This window comes from Typopeltis vanoorti, chromosome 24, assembly GCF_054136105.1.
Source record: "Typopeltis vanoorti isolate ZY-2024b chromosome 24, IOZ_Tvanoo_1.0, whole genome shotgun sequence".
In the NCBI taxonomy this organism is placed as follows: Eukaryota; Metazoa; Arthropoda; class Arachnida; order Uropygi; family Thelyphonidae; genus Typopeltis; species Typopeltis vanoorti.
The window spans coordinates 63,410,549-63,430,545 of NC_143572.1; the positions used below are offsets into that span (position 1 = coordinate 63,410,549).

The window sequence follows — 19,997 nt, forward strand, 5'->3', positions numbered from 1 at the left end:
TAGTTGAAGTTGTATTATCTGTTTCTAGAAGCTATGTTCTAGATGGCGTTTGAATCATCGATTGCCAATAACGACAATCACGTGATCAGGAAGTATTTTAAGATCTTTTGCAATCTATGCTCTATCTTGGTACGCAATAAAAGTGCTAAATGCAATTTAACTATAGAGGTATTCCCTAAACACACTCAGAGAATCACTATTTACATACATATTACTTCACAGTTTATAAAGCACACGCACATTTTGTATTCACAATTTCTTTGAAAGGAAAGCGAAGAAAATTGTATCAAGCGAATTTGTGTTTAGTAACAGTATATCAGTGTTCAAAGAATCAATTTTAACCAAGGCAAATTTATTTTCCGACATACAATTTTTATCAAATTTATAAAACCTTATTTAGAAATAATAATTTGCAACTTATATTTCATTAGATATTTAAAAAAATCTCTAAATATATGATAAAATTTATTAAATATTTAAAAATAGCAGAAACACCTTTCAAAATTTTATATCATAGTATGTTAATTATGGCAGTGTCCAGATTTTATATCATCATAGGTGAATGGGGATCAATCGACCGTGAAATGCGGTCATTGATTCATTCAATCCAATACCTTTGGAGGGTAATGGATGGCAACGAAATTCTAACTGAGGCTCAGCTATTGTTGTTACCCTCCTCCCATGATCAGAGCTTTACTAGCTCAATAACACCTTATCCCTACACTATCCTCTACAGATATTGGGGAAGACGAAAAGCATTCTTGCTTCGCCCCTTTAAGCAAGTCCTTATATAAGGAAAAGGACTTTACATCATATCATATCTCATGCTAATTATGGTAATAAAGGTGGAAATTTTTTTCGACTTTTCTTCTTTGATTAACGTTGCAATAAGTACTTTCTACTCCAGAAAGTATAACAACAGGAAATTATACAAAAAATAAAATTTTGTGATAACATAATTCATATTATGTTATCACAAATAATTCTCCCTGTATTTCTAATACAAGTGGATGGAAGCGACATCTCTGTTCTATTTCTACTTTTTTTTTTAATGCCGTAATTAGCACACGGATGTATGTATTGTTCCGTGGGTGGTAGGAGGACTCCTTGAATTGCTAATGTTCCGGATTAATACGCTGCACTGAACTGAAACTTGTTGCAATAGTTTCTCAAGGAGATTTCATTGATTTTCTTTATGTATATACAATTAGCGTGATTACATTAATAGCCATCTCCCGGAATAATAGATTTCTTTGCTCAATAGGACCACGGCTATACTCAACATGCCATGCAGGTTAAATGGGGCTAATTAGTTGATTTATGGGGTTTTAATTGGTGGACTATTCATGTGTGAAATATATAGGCAGAGGGAGGAATAACATCTTTCTGATCTTTCGAAAACTTGATGGTTGCTACTCCTTTATATTACATGTAGACTTTGTTGCAGGGGTTTGGGAAGTAGGCAAACCTCATCCAGTTTCCTGAGCGGTCAGCAGTCGTGGGTAACATGCATAATTAAGTGTATACACATCGATCAACGAAAATTGAATTGTTACTGCAGTTGTGACTGTTGCTGTGACAACACAAGCGTAGCCGGAGGGAGGGAGGGCATCGACGGGGAGAGAAGAGAAAGACCAACTGACTCGAGGAACTCGTGTAGTCCAAGAGGAGTGACGCTTCGGATTTCCTGGCAATAAGCGACGTGTGGTTTATGATTGACGTTATTCCCGGCGGTTGCTCCGCCCCCTCACGGCACGCGACTCAGCACGACTCCCCAGTCTAATTGGCTGACCGAGACGGGATCCACCTCCCAGCACGAAGGCGCTCAATCAGCGACAGCTCGTCTTAGCCTTCAGCTTCGCGTCCGCAGCGGGATCCTAACAAGCTCATGGAAACAAACGAATCGCCAGGACTTGTACCGCGTCCGACGGTGCGTTCCTTTTATTCGGTACGCGGCCAACTGCCGAGACCATGACACAAACTTTAAGTAGCACGATTATGGAACATGGACTGGGCAAACGGAACCCGGCACTCCGTCTAGTCGACGTCACGGCTGCCCACTCGCACGTGCATCCGGGTTTGAACGGGGTGGCGGCGGCCGCCGGCTTCACGTTCTCGTCGGCCGCGGCTGCAGCGGCCGCCGTAGCGGCAGTGCACCACCGCGGAGGTCAGGAACAAGGCACGGACATGCTGAACCCCTTCATGGACACGGCCCACATGGCGGGGGCCATCAAGCTGAGCCCGCAGCATGCCATGGGCGAGGCGGCGGCCGCAGCAGCCGCGGCCCATTCCCAGGCCAACCATCAGTTCGGCGCGGCCCAAGCGAACGGTTATGGAGTCCCACATTCGCACGCGCACCATCACCATGGCCACGTGGGGAGCTACGCGGCGAGGGACTTTCTCTTGCGCCGAGAACATATGCCGTCCTTGGCCAGCAGTCTCGCCACCCACGACGCACTGACCAGCAACACTCCCGCCCATCATGGAATGTTCGTACCCTCTTCGGCGGCCCTCCATCACGGGGCCCACCACGACCCGACCACCACCCATGTGATCTTCCCGAGTCTGGACCACGCGGCCGCCCATCACACGGGTCACATGAACGGCCAGATGCGGTTGACCTTGCCAGGCACGGATATGTACGGCAGGACGGACACTTTCAACCAAATGGCCGGACCCAGGACGGATCACCTGGCCGGCACCTACGGAATGAACATGGGCCACATGAACATGACCCCTCACGGGCCCGGAGCGTTCTTCCGATACATGCGACAGCCTATCAAGCAAGAGATGACCTGCTCGTGGATTGACCAAGACCAACCTTCGCCAAAGAAACCCTGCAACAAGACGTTCACCTCCATGCACGAGATTGTGACCCACATCACCGTTGAACACGTCGGGGGACCCGAGTGTACGAACCACGCCTGTTTCTGGCAGGACTGTGCCCGAAATTCGCGACCCTTCAAGGCGAAATACAAACTAGTCAACCACATTCGAGTGCACACCGGAGAGAAACCGTTCCCGTGTCCTTTTCCAGGTTGTGGGAAAGTGTTTGCCAGGAGCGAGAACCTCAAAATCCACAAAAGGACCCACACAGGTAAGCCAGTCAGTTTTTTGCCATAATTTCTACTTTCTAGTCTTCCTTCTAACGAATGCCATTGCGTAAAGGCAATATTCACATTTGAATTGCTTAAGTGGTCGGATAGGAAACCCTTCTTTTGGAAAAGAATGTTCCCAAGCATTTTCTTTTAGGGCAATTCCGCCCTCATGCAGAAATCTTTGATGTCTACTGCATGTATCTTCTTTTAGTAATTAGCAAAGTATTCCTTAAAATGCTTAATCCTAAAAGTCATCATCAAATTAATCATAGAGATAATAAACAATCAGTGAAGTCCGCAAATTAAATTAATCGAGAAATAAAAGAAACTTGGTAAATAAAGTAGGTCAGTAGTGTGATCAGTGTTACCAACTGTTAAATCCAAACACTTGTAATATTGAGATCATTCATGACATATGAAAATAATCTGAATCAGTGAGTACACCGATGTGAATTAATATCAAATCAGTCGAATCCACTTGAACAATAATGTGTGACCCCTTTTGACAACATACAAGTTTTCAAAAGGTGTTATATATTATTATAATACTCTGGATTAAATATAGATAATTGTTAAAATCATTGACTTCATTATACTATAAATTAAAGATGCCAAGAAATTATATCTTTGGTTTTATCCTTTATCCAAGTGTAAGCAAACAGAGTTTGCACGTGAAGTAATTTCACCAATTGGCAACTTGTATATAGAGGCTAATGACTTCACATCACTTGCCTTAATATCCCATAATACAAAGCACACATCGTTTTGGGTGTGTATAATGTTAAGCATTATAATTATAATTTCTTGGCTTCTTTAATTTACACATACTCGAGTTAAAAAGGACAGAAATTTCCTTTGAATAGTGCTATAAGAATTGACATATGAAAAAGTATGCTTTTAGCTCTGGAAATTATGTTAGCAATATTTATATCCCAGAGTCTATAATAATATTATACCTATTTGTAATATTAACTAAGAATATAAGAAAGATTGTGTTGCATCGTATGCATAATATTTGACTCTTCATAGCATTTTACAAGAACTGGGGGATTGAAAAAGAAATGTGAACATAGAATTATTCCAGTAATAAATAAGTCTTCCAATACTCATCAGTCCTGGATGACTTCAAAATATATTAGAATTGAGTACTAGACTCTTCATGGGATAATCTGTACCGTAGGACACTGCTCAAAACAATTAGGGGATAGTTTAGTTTCTGTCGGATAATTATAAATTTCTGCAAATAATTGGGTACGTTATACATGAAGTACCCAATAGGTTACCCTATCCATAAGTAAATATCTCTTACTTATGGAAGGGTAACTGATGAGATATTGTTTAAATAATCGATATTTATTACAAATTTAACAAATTATACATTTTAGCGTGAAATAATTTTAACAAGAATAACCCCTAATTGTATATTCTTTATATATTCAACTTTTCATAGTACTATGTTGATATAATTCTGGAAACAAAATTATGTCATGTATGTTCGAAGACTTCAAATAGTATTAGTAATATCAGGGCCGTGGCTTTTGGACATTTCAATGTATGGAACTCATCGGTGCTAATTCGTTTACTTTACTTTTTTTTTTCCAGTCAATTGAAGCATCTTCCAAATATTTCTTTCTCTTTTTTTTTTAACAGTCTTTTGTAAAAAGATTGGATGAATGAGTGGGTAGTGTTAGTGTCTAATTTCTCAACCTAATTTTGAACCTAGTAAGACAAAGTTACTAGCGAAAGATATATATGACTTTTCACTTGTCACCCCCTTAGCCTTTAAAGCAGTTGTTTAACCAAGGAACCACCACTCCCTCGTTTCCTCCCGTCGTACTCTAATTATCTCCTTCCGTAAGTGGGTGTGGATATTGAGGGGAGGACGCATTTTAAGCATGGACAATTGTCAGCTTACCCGTAGGCAATATTCCATTGAAACAGGGGTAGAAACGACCACTCCATATCCTGGGAAGGTGTGATTTCTCCCACCCACCCCCTTATCCCTTAGGGACAATGGTGGTAAGTTGTATTTTCCTGACAATCACTTTCGCTTTGACAAATTGATTGTCGGAGTTGTGACAATTGCATTCTCACAAAACTACGAAATTCATTACCGAAGAGGGTGTGAATTGGATCTGCAAAACTCCCACTCGAGTTGTTGCAACCTTAGCTTTTAATTCTTAATCTTACTCGCAGAAGTGAATAGTGGGATAAAATATCCTTACTCGCAGAAGTGAATAGTAGTGTAAAATAAGAACAAAATTACGTTAATAATGATTAAAATGTATACATAACTTATTATAATTAATAAAAGGATTACCTTGTTAGAATATTTTAATTATATTTCAATATAAATATGTGTATTTACAAATACATTTTTAAAATAATTGTTAAACGTACTATATTATTATATAACAAAAATTATATTCAAATAATTGTACTTTAGTTTATCAATGAGGAAAGCTACTGTTTGAAAATGAGTAGAATCGATAATGCTTTTTAAAATAAAAGATCAATTCATTGTTGTATTATCATTCATTTATATTATCACTATATCAAATATTTCTTTAACAATTTGGCTAGGAAAGATGTCAGACACCATAACTATAAAAGTAATTTATCTATAGAAATTAATGTTAACATTTATATTATATTTAAAACTTAAATAATTTTAGAAATATTGAAAAATTTTTTAAAATATTGGAAATAACAAATACACCATTATATATTTCATGTCATAATTCTATTTAAATTTCTTTATCGGACCCACTTTTTTTTTTTTTTTGTGTTGATTAGGGATGAATACAGGAAATGAACATCCCAGATCTTTTTAGGACTTCCAGAGTAACGGATGGCAATGCTGTAGCCAATGAAGTTTTAACTGAGGCTCGGCTATTGCCGTTACTCAGCCATGACTAGAGCTTTTTAGCTCAATAACACTCCATCCACACAGATTATCTTCATTCAGATGACGGGATAAAGAGTCAAGGACTCAATCCATCTCCCAGTTCCTTTAAGAATTATTTTTTGTAGTCATAAATATGTTCCAGTAGGTTGACGTGGGAATGTGTTAGTGCGCATCTTATAAATAATTTAACTGCACAACTATTTTTTTAGATAGTAATACTTTTAAAGATTGCCTCTCTCTTTAATACTTTGCTTCTTGTCCAAAATTGGTGAATAATTAAATTTTTCTAAGGTGTCCCTCGTAATAAAACGGAATGTTTCAATTTCTTTTTAATAGCATTCAAAGGGGAGCGGGAAGTTACAGAAGATCACAGATAAGGTGAAGTGCATATTGTATTCAGTGAACATTGTGCCCCTGTACAAGGAAGAAATTTAACAAGGTCATTCCCTGAATTTATTGAAAACAAAATGTTTCATCCTCTCCCCAATGCTCTTAGTGTGCCAACAGGTTAGTTGGCTAGGCGATTGTTATCATTATATACCTTTAAAAAAAAACGAGTTTTTTATGGTATGTGAAGGCATTTGCTTTTCTGAGAGAGCCGGTTTTCAACAGAAAATCACGACTTTATTTCGACTTTATTTTAGATAATAGGAGAGATCAAAAACAGATACCTTTTCGGCGTTCGTAATATATAATATATATTTCAATTTAAAAAAAAAAAAAAAAAAGGTAGCATTTTTTTTTCCAGACTTCTCACATGTGACATTGAATCGCACTGTTGACTTAAACAATGATAAAAAAATAGCAAAAAATATGAAAAATAGATCACAAAAGAATGTCAGTTTTTTGTTTGTTTCTTTGTTTGTTTTTGCACGTGATTTAATCTGCATAGAAGTATTCCCTATTTTCTTGGAAGACAACGCAACATGGGTTCTTCAGTTGGAGAACTTCGCAAGTAACTTTCTATGGACTTTTCAATTGAAGATGAGTTAGCAATCTCAGACGGCCTTGGACCTCTGCAGAATTCATTCCTAACACTCCGTAGAGGTGCCATGTAATAATGATAGTAATGATAATCATTTCTGACACTGGTTTTATTGATCTGGCAAACGTAGTGAATTAGAATAATATTGACGTGGTTTGTAACGGTAAGATAGAATGCGATCAGTCTGTTGCTGAATAGCCACGGTGAAAAGGAACGAATATCGACTTTGCTACCATAAAGATCGCTACTTAAACCAATAACTGACATTTCTGTGGTGAAGGATTGTAGAATCATTGTTATGTATTTTGTTTTTAAAATTCCTACATATTCCAACTGTAAATCGAACTTATGACTGGTCTATCTGTTCAAGAATCAGGTTCTTTTTACTGCCTTCCACCAGGTGGCCCCGACCAAGAATAGTGTGTTATGGCGGACACTAGCCCCTTACTACAGCTGTTTTGGTACTAAGCGTAGGCGACAAATGAAGGCGTTCCCTATTTTTGTAAGGGGGAAAGGGAAAGATTCTTGCTCCTTGTAACTACCGACTTTACTTCATCTCACTCCAGGAGGTAAAAGTTAATTCTTACAGCATTGACCTTCGTGACGCCCCCCTATACCTTCTTTCGGAGAAGAGGAATTATCTTGGAAGATCAACATCGGGATTTATAAACTTGTGGGTGAACTTGTTGTAAATTAACAACAACAAAAAATAAATATATAAAGCTGTCGAGTGGAATGGTTGGTAAATGTAGACGAATCCCACAATGAAAATATTCTCCACATATTTCGGGACTATACAGACAACCTCACCAGGCCATGTTCATTCCTTAAAATGGGTGGAAATGTTCCCCTATGAGTGACACTGAGGGAAAACGAACAATAGGCGATCACCAATGAGTACTTTATTAGAAAACCAGACTCAAGAATTTTTTCAAGGTCTGACCTTGACGAAGGTCACTGAACAAACGTACCTTTCCCGGATGTGGACACAGACGCTGAAACATTTATCTTTGCCAGGGCAACAAGATATGCATATTTTCTCTATCAGTGTCTGAAGAAAGCTTCCTTTATCATCTTTACAAGAAGAATGTTCTTTTGAAATTCCTTCAGGTGTATGAGTAGTTCTGATTCAAGATACGGTTTTTTTGGACAATAGCGGAGATTTTTTGTAGCTGACGTTTTCATCGAATATGTATGGCTTAAAATTCATATTTTGTATTTTAGTTTTAGATTTTCCAAATCTGTCATTCGAATCTGCTAAAAAAAATAGAAAATTAGTCGTGTTACCATTATCCCATATATCACTTTATGATATTTCTTCACTTTAATTTGAATTTTATCAATAAAACAATTAACAAAATATAAGCGATTCTAATATGTTATCAAAATACCATAATAAATTTAATTTAAAATTAGTAAAAAATTTTTTAAAAGTTTCTTAATTCAAATAACAGCACCATATTTTTATATACATGACTTAACAATAAAATAAAGGAAGATGGCAATGCTGTAGCCAATGAAGTTCTAACTGAGGCTCGGCTATTGCTGTTACCCTCCTGCCATGATCAGAGCCTTAATAGCTCAATAACACCTTATCCCTACACTGTCATCTACAGATAACGGGGAAGATGAAAAGCATTCTTGCTTCGCCCCTTTAAGCCAGTCCTTATAAGGACGAGACAGAAGAGAGTCATCCAATACCCTTGGAGGGTAATGGATGGCAATGCTGTAGCCAATGAAGTTCTAACTGAGGCTCGGCTATTGTCGTTACCCTCCTGCCATGATCAGAGTTTTAATAGCTCAATAACACCTTATCCCTAAACTGACCTCTGCAGATAACGGGGAAGATGAAAAGTATTCTTGCTTTGCCCCTTTAAGTCAGTCATATAAGGATTTGAATGAAACAGTTATGACTTTATTTTGAGAATTATAGCTATGAAAAAGTAGGTGAAGTGGTTGAACTATTAAAAAAATTTAAATTTTCGTGCTGTTAGTGAACGTGATATAATAAACGAATGTTAATCTGATATTACAAATGGTTTGATTATCCAGTCATTTTATATAAACATACATTTTATGTAAGAAATTATATTTAAAACTAATTGTTTGTTAGGAACTTTGCAATTTTACATCGTTCTTAAAACATTCCGATGTTCTTTATTCCAACAAATAGAAAAATAATAACATTTGATATTAGTAGTGAATATTGGTACTGAATATTTGTATAAAAGAAAACCGAATGATATCACTGAAGTTTGACTAAACGCCTCCTCATCAAATCCTTCGTATGTACTCTCAAAGAGTGTACACGATACTATAATAGTACTACATGATTTTGTACATTTATTACTAGTTTCTTATCAAGAATTTTCCTCCAAATGAATCTATTTCTCATGTGTTCAATACGATCATATCTAACATTTCAATCATCTAGGATAATTTTTAATTGCGTCGATTGTTGTTGGTCGCCCTTTGGGTGTAACTTAATTCTGGCCCGTAAATGTTGTCGCCAGTCAGATCGAGAGGCCAAAGATTACTAAGGTGATCTAAATGTTAATAATATCCCCTTCTCCGTACATTTTTATATATCTGTTATACAATGGATACACGTACAACAGATATATAACGTTCATATTTTTTGAATGACTGATTTTAAAAAAATGGAAAAAGAATTAAGGATAAGAGTGAATCTATTTGTTATCAAATTATTCTTTTTATGGGCATCGTTTTAAATTCTATGGATATATGGGCCACCTAAATCTAAACGAATTATTAGAGAATAAAAGAGAAGGAAGAACTGGATAGGGTTGGATATCTAGACATTATACAGATAATAAATTACAGAAGAGGCATTTAGTTTAGGAAAGATAACCCACCTTATTAAGGGCTTGTCGTGCGTACAAAATGATACACGAACCCACAATGGCAGTGCGTGCCTGGTTATCCCAGTGGTTAAACGCATCCGCTCTTTAACCAACAGACTGCAAGTTGGAAGACTGCCATGAATAGGGATGGATGTTGAATTTCATCCCCAGGTGGGTGTAACCACCTCCCTGCTTATTTGAAGCCTGAAGTGGGGGGAAAAAAAATAAAAACACGAAAACATATATAAATTAATAAATGAAATAAGCCACTGTACTAATATACTAATAAGTTTATTCTGAGGATGGAGTTGCATAAACAATTGGGCATGAAAAGTTGGTTGGATCTTTGGAATTACGGCCTGAAATTTGAACAGGATGACTAAAATCACCCACCATCGGAAATAATCTAATTCTAACACGACCCTCAGCACTAAATGGACTTATATCTGCACATCTTTCGTCTGTGATCAGATGAGAATCAAAGATTCCTGAAGTCTTAGAGACTAAAAGAATTGTTTGAAATTTCGACGAAAGTTAGCCTACAGAAAGCAGATCTACTATTCATACTTGCTGGACAAATACTCGGCTAGCTTTAATTAGTCTGCGGTCGTTACCTGTATGTTGTTTTAAACATCATTTTCTTGAATTCGAACCCACGTTTTTTCCGACTAAAGAGGCATCCATACGAAGGTTGAATTGCTTTCCTCCTGAAAAATAAGCAAATCATCAAGAAGAACCAACGTAATTAACAGACATAATACGTGGCTTGATAGCCTTACTTACTTCGGTAATAATTCCGAACAAAGCAACCTTGCCATGTGCTTACTGTAGTATTCGATATTTCCTTTTTCGTTTTCTCAGAATGTTATCGAAAGAATCTCAATCAATATCAATGACAGGATTTTATTCTTGGTTTACTTGTTCTAAAGACATAACATACAGGGTCTTTTTTTTTTTTTTTTTTAAATCTTAGTTGCATTCTCGTAATCATAAACGGCATTGCACGCGAGGATGTTCGAACAACTTCCTCCAGAATGAAAAAAAAAAAAAAAATTCATTGATTACATTTTTGATTACCATGATATAATTATACGTTATCTTTCGGGAAAAAAAGGACCGGATCGGATGTATATTATGATCGAACTGTACATTTGTGATTACGAATAGTATGGAACATGCCTGTGCCAGCTTAGACAACTCAACTCACAAGTATCTGGTCAGTTGCGTTAATATCAGTCCATTTTAGTTAATATAAATTAAAGGATTTTGTTTGGTGTTTGAAAATAGGCTGAGCAATATGCTTGTAGTATATTTTCTTGTAAAATTGAAAAAAAATAGGCCTGAAGAAATATATGAATTACCAAAAAATAGCAGATACTAGCTTAAATCGTACAGAGCTTTTAAGTGGATGCGTTAAGATAAAGAGGGAAGATGGAAAACATGAACCTTCAATCTGGACAAAATAGCCAAAGCGTGCCCAAAATATAGACGATTAACTGAACATAGATTGCCATATGTTAAGGTAAAGCCGTCTCTAAAAATTCAGACGATCACTATCCACTCAATCGTGGGCGAAAGACCGTCCATCTCAGCGTTGGCTCCACTCACTGATGGCCTTCCATCCACCACCACCGAGCAGAACCTCTCTTGCAAGAGGAGATTTGAAATTACCAAAAGCTCGTGTCATTCCTTATAAGGACTGGCTTAAAGGGGCGAAGCAAGAATGCTTTTCATCTTCCCCGTTATCTGTAGAGGACAGTGTTGGGATAAAGTGTTATTGAGCTATTAAAGCGCTGATCGTGGCAGGAGGGTAACAGCAATAGCTGGGCCTCATTTAGAACTTCATTGGCTACAACACTGCCATCCATTACCCTCCAAGGGTATTAATCTTAATCACCGCATCTCACGATCGATTGCAACCTCCTTCTCGCCATTCAGGTCTTATATATGATTATGAAAGGCATTTGAGCAAAAGCAAAAATGGTGTTGCTAAAAAACGTATCTTTTATTTTTTTAATTAAAATTATAAATATCTTTAAAAATTAAAAAAATCTCCATAATTTAAAATTATCAAGATTTTAGACAAATTATAAAGATTCTTCGCTTTCTAGACTGGATTCGAACCTACTTTTTCCATCCGAAGGGAATCGTCAATACTGACTGAATTATAAAGACAGGGTTTTCATAAGTGATAAGTTTCCAGCAGTGGTATTAACCATGGGCAGTGTACGACTCTTCAAAAGAGACTTACTTCGAACTATGTGCATTTTATTCTTTGTGCAATGACATCAATCCGGAAAATTTGGGAACACTTCTTGACACGTGAGCTGAATCTGAAAATTTGAAATCTTATAGAATATCTCTATGAAAGTCTATGTAGATGTAATTTCCAATAGCCACAAAAAAAAAAAAAAAAAAAAAATGCCGACACGTTCTTTAGAGAAAAGACTTCGAATCTGTATACGATATTCTAATATTGGATGGATTCATAGGATTGTTCAGAAAAGGTGACTGATTTCTTTATTATATCGTTCAGTCTATGAAAGTGAGTCAGCTGGTTTCACATGGAGGTAGGGTTTTTTCTACAGAAAACTCGGGTTTTTCGTCCCGCCTATTCCATCAACCGTCATTGATGGAATAGAATAGTTCACCATTGCTTTCCTCAACCCTCCAATTTTATCTTGGGGCGTATTCGTGACTGTAATCCATGTGTGTGTGTGTTCACGGTTTGCCAGGGACGCAAAACCCGAGTTCCCGGGTAAACACCCTACTTCCGTATGAGACGGACTAACTCACCTTTATTCGAAAGAGACCAGATAAAGGTTCCTCACATCATGGACGGGAATCGAACGCGGGTCTTTCCGACCAAAGAGCTTCATCTATACTGACTGAGTTACAGTTACGGAGGCTCTCTCTCTCTCTCTCTCTCTCTCTCTCTCTCTCTCTCTCTCTCTCTCTCTCTCTCTCTCTCTCTCTCTCTCTCTCTCTCTCTCTCTCTCTCTCTCTTTCTCTCTCTCTCTCTTTCTCTCTCTCTCTCTCTCTCTTTCTCTCTCTCTCTCTTTCTCTCTCTCTCTTTCTCTTTCTCTCTCTTTCTCTCTCTCTCTCTTTAGTTTTTGTTATTCTCCTGTAGTTAAAATGATTGATTACATTATTTAAAAAAAAAAAAAAAAAACAGCCGTCGCCCATTAGATGTAGTATAACATTGCAAGCTGTTATACTATGAACGGTTCTATAATCTCAACACATTACACCAGATCATCTCAAGAGCATCCCGATTCAAACGATCACAATAGCTAATTTTTGGACCACCATACCCTATGCTTCCGTAGTCCTATTGCGCCAATAGCTTTGTATTACGCAAACATTAACTAATGATTAGAACTTTTTAAATATATAATTATAGATTATTTTTTATGTGCTTTCGTGCTATGATCTGACCTCTCAGAGGTGTCGAGTCTATTTAATATTTTATCTTAGTTACTACTGTATGCAGGTATTGTGATACAGAAATACATTCTTCTGTATAGCTAACACTTTTCATATTTTCTATGAAACATTCATTTAAATCATCTGTCATTAGCGTAAATTATTGAATAGGGCACCTCGTTTATTATGTTGAAATGAATTATGGTATTAATATTAACACTAATAAAAGCAACGTTCTCTCGCTGAAAGAAAAAAAGAATTCAGAGAATTGTTTTTTTTCTCTCAGCGAGAGATTCCTTTCTTCCTTAACCCTATTAAAAGCTAATTTAATTCATTTGAGATGCCTTAACGTCCTCCCTCTGGTGACAGCCAAGTTAAATAGTAATTAAGATTCATTTGTTATTTAAGAAAAAGATTATCTTTGTATAGTGGATCGATAGTGACAGTTGAGATATGCTTTAATGTGACTAAATTTTATTCGATTAAAAAAAAAATTTTTTTTTTAATCGAACAAAATTTTATCGATTAAAATTCTACAAAATTTTAATCGATAAATTTTGTACAAATCGAAGATATTTGGAAGAATGAAAATTTATACCATTGCCATTGAATTTGCACTTATAGAATATAACATCCATGTTTATTTACGTATATTAATAACAGAATGAATATCATATTTACAAAATGTATATCGAGTTTATCAAATGAAAAGATATATTTTACAATGAAACCGATAAAACCATTTTACAATTAAGCAACAACAACAACAAAAAGTTTGTTACGCAAGTGGATATATTGACGTCATACTTAGTTGTAACTGCGTAAACGTTATTAACACATTTCATTCTTTAAGAATCCAACTATATTTGAAATTGGAATTTATAATAATATAATATCATAAATTATAATAAATAATAGATATTTTAAGTTTGACTTTTCCTTGAAAATTTCTAAATTTCTAAAATTAATAATACACACCTTTAAAATATTATTATAATTAATATATTCCATTAATTAATTCGATTAAGAACTAAAAGCTATAGAGGAACATTGACACCATACTCTTGGAGGGTAATGGATGGCAATGCTGTAGCCAATGAAGTTCTAACTGAGGTTTGGCTATTGCTGTTACCCTCCTGCCACGATCACAGCTTTAATAACTCGATAAAACCTTATCCCTACTCTGTCCTCTACAGATAACGGGGAAGATGAAAAGCATTATTGCTTCGCCCCTTTAAGCCAGTCCTTATAAGGACTAAAAACTAGGGGAGGAGGTTCAGAAAGTCCTTCTTAGGACTTCCAGGGTAACAAATGGCGATGCTGTAGCCAATGAAGTTTTAACTGAGGCTCGGCTATTGCCGTTACCCAGCCATGACTAGAGCTTTTTAGCTCAATAACACCCCACCCACACAGATTTTCTTCATTCAGATGACGGGATAAAGAGTCAAGGACTCAGTCATTGCTTGAATATAACATTTTGTATTTATTGCTCAGAAAGATCTCACCAGTTTTTGTATTTTTTGTTTCAATCGATCCCCTATTATGTCGATCTGGTACTTATCCAATTCCTGAGCTAGCGCCCAGTTCTTATAAGAACTAAAAACTAAATATAAAAACTAAATAAATTAGTTTAGGTCGCTCTATGTAAAGATGATTTTCCTTTGGTCTCACTTCATTTATTGAAACAAAATCGAGTTCTTCACAGGTGGAATTTTGGCAATGATTGGACCTCACTAGAAAGCAGTTATTGAGAAAATAGGAGACGGCACAAGCTGTTTCAATCCATATATGCCAGCCGAACCAAATTAGGTTATCAAAATTCTACTGGAAGGCTGACAGAAAAATTTCCCTTCCGTTGCTAATTTTCCTGTAGAATGTGCTACTTTCTATGCAAGCCATCCATAGCAGAATAAGTTTACTTACTTCATTAAAATACTCTCTTAATGAGGTCACACTTTGCAACTTGCATTAGAATCTACTCGTCTACCCACATTCCAGCTCCTATTATCTACATTTATTTCACAGTAATGTTTCCTTTGACACAATTATATCAGCACTTGCAGCGCCCTCTAGAGAAAACTTACCTAACTTTGACATTTTCTAAGGGGAAAAAAGTAATAAAATACAAAAAAGACAAAAGAATAACTTCTCTCCAAATACTTAAGTATCCTTCCCACTACACTATTGATTACGGTCCCTTATCAAATGATTAGCGTGTGGTTGACGTCATATGAATTATGATAACGTCTCGCCTCTACTGAAAGGTCTGCTAACAGCAACTCACATTTAATTACCTCACACGTCCGTCAGCAAAGTATGCCGCTGTTTGTACTCTATGCAAATTTCTCCAGGAACGGAAAAGCTCTTAGCATAGCCAGTCACGGTATGTCACACACAAGTTCAGCGAGAATATTACCCAGGACAATATTACGTGCATAGATAGGCTTAATGAACCGTGTGTTGTGAGATCATTAATAATACGAAGCCATTATACGGAGTTGTAGGTGAAATTAATACGCATACACTACCTCACAAAATATTAGTTTTCTCGATTTAATTAGAAGAGAGAGGTCAAATCCTTCTACACTTTAAAAACATAATTTTATTAATTATTTAGCGAACAAAAAATAAAGTATACATTTTGTATATCCAAGAATACTAATTAATGTTTGCACTAAGAAGCCATAGTATTTTTAGAAAATTATAACATTACGATATCTTCAGGCGCTTTCTACGAGTTGCCTCGGTATTGCACGTAAAATAGCATAATAAGGACATTAATGAATAGAGAAATAAAAGTCATTTTGAAATCGTTTCTAATGCATTGCATTACTGAGGCAACGAAAATTATAACAATGGTGGAAAAAAAATTTCTTGTTGAATATTCTTCAATTGAGCAGGTTCTTCTTTTAGCAGAAACTTTCCTTTCACTCTCTTCTGTTCTGAGCCTTTTCTTTCAAGGTTGTGTACCTGTCTCCATTCAGCATATCATCTAGCATTGTTTTCCTTACTCTTCCTCTGGGTCTTTTTCCGTCTATTTTTCCTTCGATGGCATCTCTGATGATTCCATTCCCTCTCAGAATATGTCCGATCCAGTTTTTATCCTCCTTAACAGACTTCTTTCTTCTTCTACTCTTTTTAAGACTTCTTCATTAGTTATTTTATCTGTCCATTTGATTTTTTCCATTCTTCTCCAAATCCACATCTCAAAGCTTTCCAAAATCTTAATTTCATCTTTCTTCAATGTCCAAGTTTCAACTGCATAGAGGGCAACACTCCACACATAGCATTTTATTAGTCTTTTCTTTAGGTTTCTATCCATTTTACTTCTGAATAAATTCTATTTTCTATAAAAGGCAGCTTTTCCCATCGCTGTTCTTGCTTTTATGTCACTTTTACATCTTCCATCACTGCTAATAACACTTTCTAGATATTTAAATGTCCTTAATTGATTCAATTTTTCCCCATTTAATCCATATTTGCCTCTTTCCCTGCTATTTTCATTACCTTTGTTTTTCTGATGTTAATGTTCATTCCATAATTGATGCAGGATTCCAATAAGCTGTTCAACAGATGTTGTAGTCCTGTTTCAGTATTTTATAGTAATGCCTTGTCATCTTCGTATCTTATTGCAAATATCTGTCTACCTCCAATCTTTATTCCTTCTTCCGAATTCTCCAGTGCTTCTTTTAACATTGCTTCAGAATACATGTGAAACAAAATTAGTGACTGAGAACAGCCTCTTACTCCTCGTCCAATGATACCTGGTTCTGTTGTACCATTTATGTCTCTCACCATGGCAGTTTGTCCCATATATAGTGAAATAATTAGCCTTCTGTCTTTCCAATCTATACCAATTTTTTTCCATTACTTCCACCATCTTATCCCATTTTACAAAGTCAAAAGCATTTTAAAATCTACATAACAGATATTAACTTCTTTATTCACTTCCAGACTTCTTTCACTTACTATTCTTAACAGTCCAATCGCATCTCTTGTTCCCCTACTCTTCCTGAAACTAAACTGATCTTCTCCAAGAAATTCTTCCACCTTTAATATATAATATTAATATATTTAATATTTAATATGTAATATATAATCTATAATATATCAAAATATATATATATTTTTTTTGAAGCATTTGGTGTTTCTTCGCGCATGCGTAGTTTGTTTTGGAAAGATTGTGGCTATTTTATTCTTCGCTAATGTAACTTTCTGCCAGTGGAAATTGTATTTTATAAATGAAACTATTATCAGAAAGAAATCTTGTTTATGAGATGGGAAATAAGAAAATAATTTTATTAGGATAAAAATCGTTTTTATTTTATTTTATTTTATTTTATTTTATGAGAAACGATATGATATTTACAAAATGAAGATCATGCTTACAGGACAGCCTAAAAAAAAAAAAAAAAATTCTGAAGGTAAGCCAAGTATGCATTTTTGCCGCCAGAGGGATTTGAATCAGGAAAATGATGAGCAGAATTATAGCTTTCTCTTGACGTAGATTTGGAATTGTAGATCGATTTTTGGTTTTTTTTTTTTCGGCGTAATTTTTTTTTCTTTGCTCCTGAATGAAAATCCCATTCATCGGAATGAAAATTTTGCCTATGAAAATTTTGCATGTGAATAACAGAGGAAAATGATTTTTCGAAAAATGAGTGTTGAGTTTATGAACTGAAAACCTTCTCATAATGAAATTAACAAAATTAAAGATGCATCTTAATTTTGATAATTGCCGTCATTCATAACTTTATACTGCTTTATCATTAAAATTTAATTCTTTAAGAAGTTAAATTATATTTTAAATTTTAATCTATAAAAATTGTCTTAAGATATAGTAAATAAATGTTTTAAATTATAATAAATAACATATTCTGAGTTTTTATTTTAACCTTGAAAAATCATTTTCGGAAAATACAATATACACCTTTAAATTTTTGATATCATAATATTTCAATTGATTTATGCGAAAAAAAAATTTTTTTTTGAGGCAGATGTAACATTGTTCTTTCTTCTGTCAATTTGTTCTGTTTTCTATGGAAGAATAAAGTCTTCGCACGCTTAAATTATGTTAACCAAATCGTTGGTCTGGTTTGTTAAGGAATTAAAGGGGAACTGTTATACCGTTATAAAAGTATATTCTATTAGAAGTCGAAAAAACTGTAATGAGCCTGATAATGCATTGGCAAAAAATTTTTGAAGTACGAAATTCATCATCAGATCCTCAAATTCTTGAGGATCTGATGATGAATCGGAGATTTATCTCTAAATGGATAATTCTAAACTGATTCAATAACCACGATTACTATCAACAGTACTAAATCATACTCGTGAGCAAACACGTCTATCATACACCGGATTGGATATCGTACTGTTGCTTCGATGATCCAAGATTCGGAGGTCACCCGCTAACAATGGAATCATTTGAATTAATTGTTGCTTAGGATGAATTTTTATAGTGTTTATTGCATACAGAGAAAACCTTGAGACATTCTTAGCGATAATATTAAGAGATACATTCGGCTTTTATTTTTCTGTTTGCAAATGCAAGCTAGAAATACTCGAAAGCATTTGCTGGGTTGCTTCGCTAGTTTATCAGTGGTAATCAGGAATACCATGATTATAAATGACAACATTTGTATGATTCATGATTTGCAACCATTTAGTGTCGAAATACGTCTATCCTTTTCAAGGGAGGCGCTTCAAGAAGACATTCTGGATGTTCATATTTCCGAAGCTCGGGTTCACTGAGTGGCCGCCAGTTCTTTACGTACACTACCTACCGTAACATGCCCTTTATCCCTCTGAAGATGTCGCTGAGCTTTTACAATTTGTGGGGGATGGATTCAACGAGGTGTCCAAAGCAACATTCCGAAGGAGTGTTGTTCCAGAAGACTCGGTCGCATGCTGCAGGTTGCTCTGATCACAACCTGCAGCATGCGAGCAACCTGCAGAGCAACCTGCAGGTTGCTCTGATCACAACCCACTGGAGTGCGTGTGCGTGTTGTCACGTGATACTCAGTTACTGTGTCTGCTTTAGACGGTTTAAATTCTGCCATGGAAATATTTCCCGCTTGGACAACAGTCTGCAGTGTTTCCACTTAGCCACTTGACTGTTGGCGATGTTTTTAGACATCTTAAGTGTCCAGTGTCGTTTTTTTTTTTATTTTTTTAATTATTATTTTTTTTTTTATTGCGCCTTCTGTATTTGCAGCTGTTTCAGTTGACAGAGTTGCAACTCGTGGAAGAGTCATGTACTATTGCGTAACAATAAGAGAATTGATATTTTCCTTTGTGGCCAGAACTGTTGGTGGAAGTGGGAAACAGACAGAGTTACAGCAAAAACAACAACAACAACAAAAAAAAAAACTTTTACAGCCTAATAGCTTAATAGAATGTCTCGGCTACAATTATCTGCCGTTGGCTAGATGACTTCTGGTTTCTCACAATCATTCTCGGTGTGGAATACCCCAGCAGAGTGACAGTTTCCTTGATATTTAATTAGGCACGACTGGCACCGACTATCATACTATACTCAAAGTCAACTAGGTGGACGTGATGGTCCATTATTACGTTGAAGTGCGCGCGCGCGCGCGCACACACACGCACACTTGGTATCATCGTACTTTATATCGTACACCCGAAACCGACACTTGTGACCTTATCTGATAAATCTTTAGATTTTTAAGAAAGATGTGTATAGAATGAGAAAG

General features: G+C 35.9%; 1 protein-coding gene across 1 annotated transcript in view; it reads left to right on the forward strand.

Annotated features, from left to right (window-relative positions):
• The first annotated feature begins 2,187 nt into the window (after positions 1–2,187).
• LOC150093305 (zinc finger protein ZIC 3-like) overlaps positions 2,188–19,997 on the forward strand; it is a 29,566-nt gene continuing 11,756 nt past the window's right edge. Inside the window, exon 1 of the mRNA XM_090414192.1 lies at positions 2,188–3,097. Within this exon, the coding sequence (XP_090270318.1) occupies positions 2,188–3,097 (910 nt within the window). The remainder of the gene's footprint in view (positions 3,098–19,997) is intronic.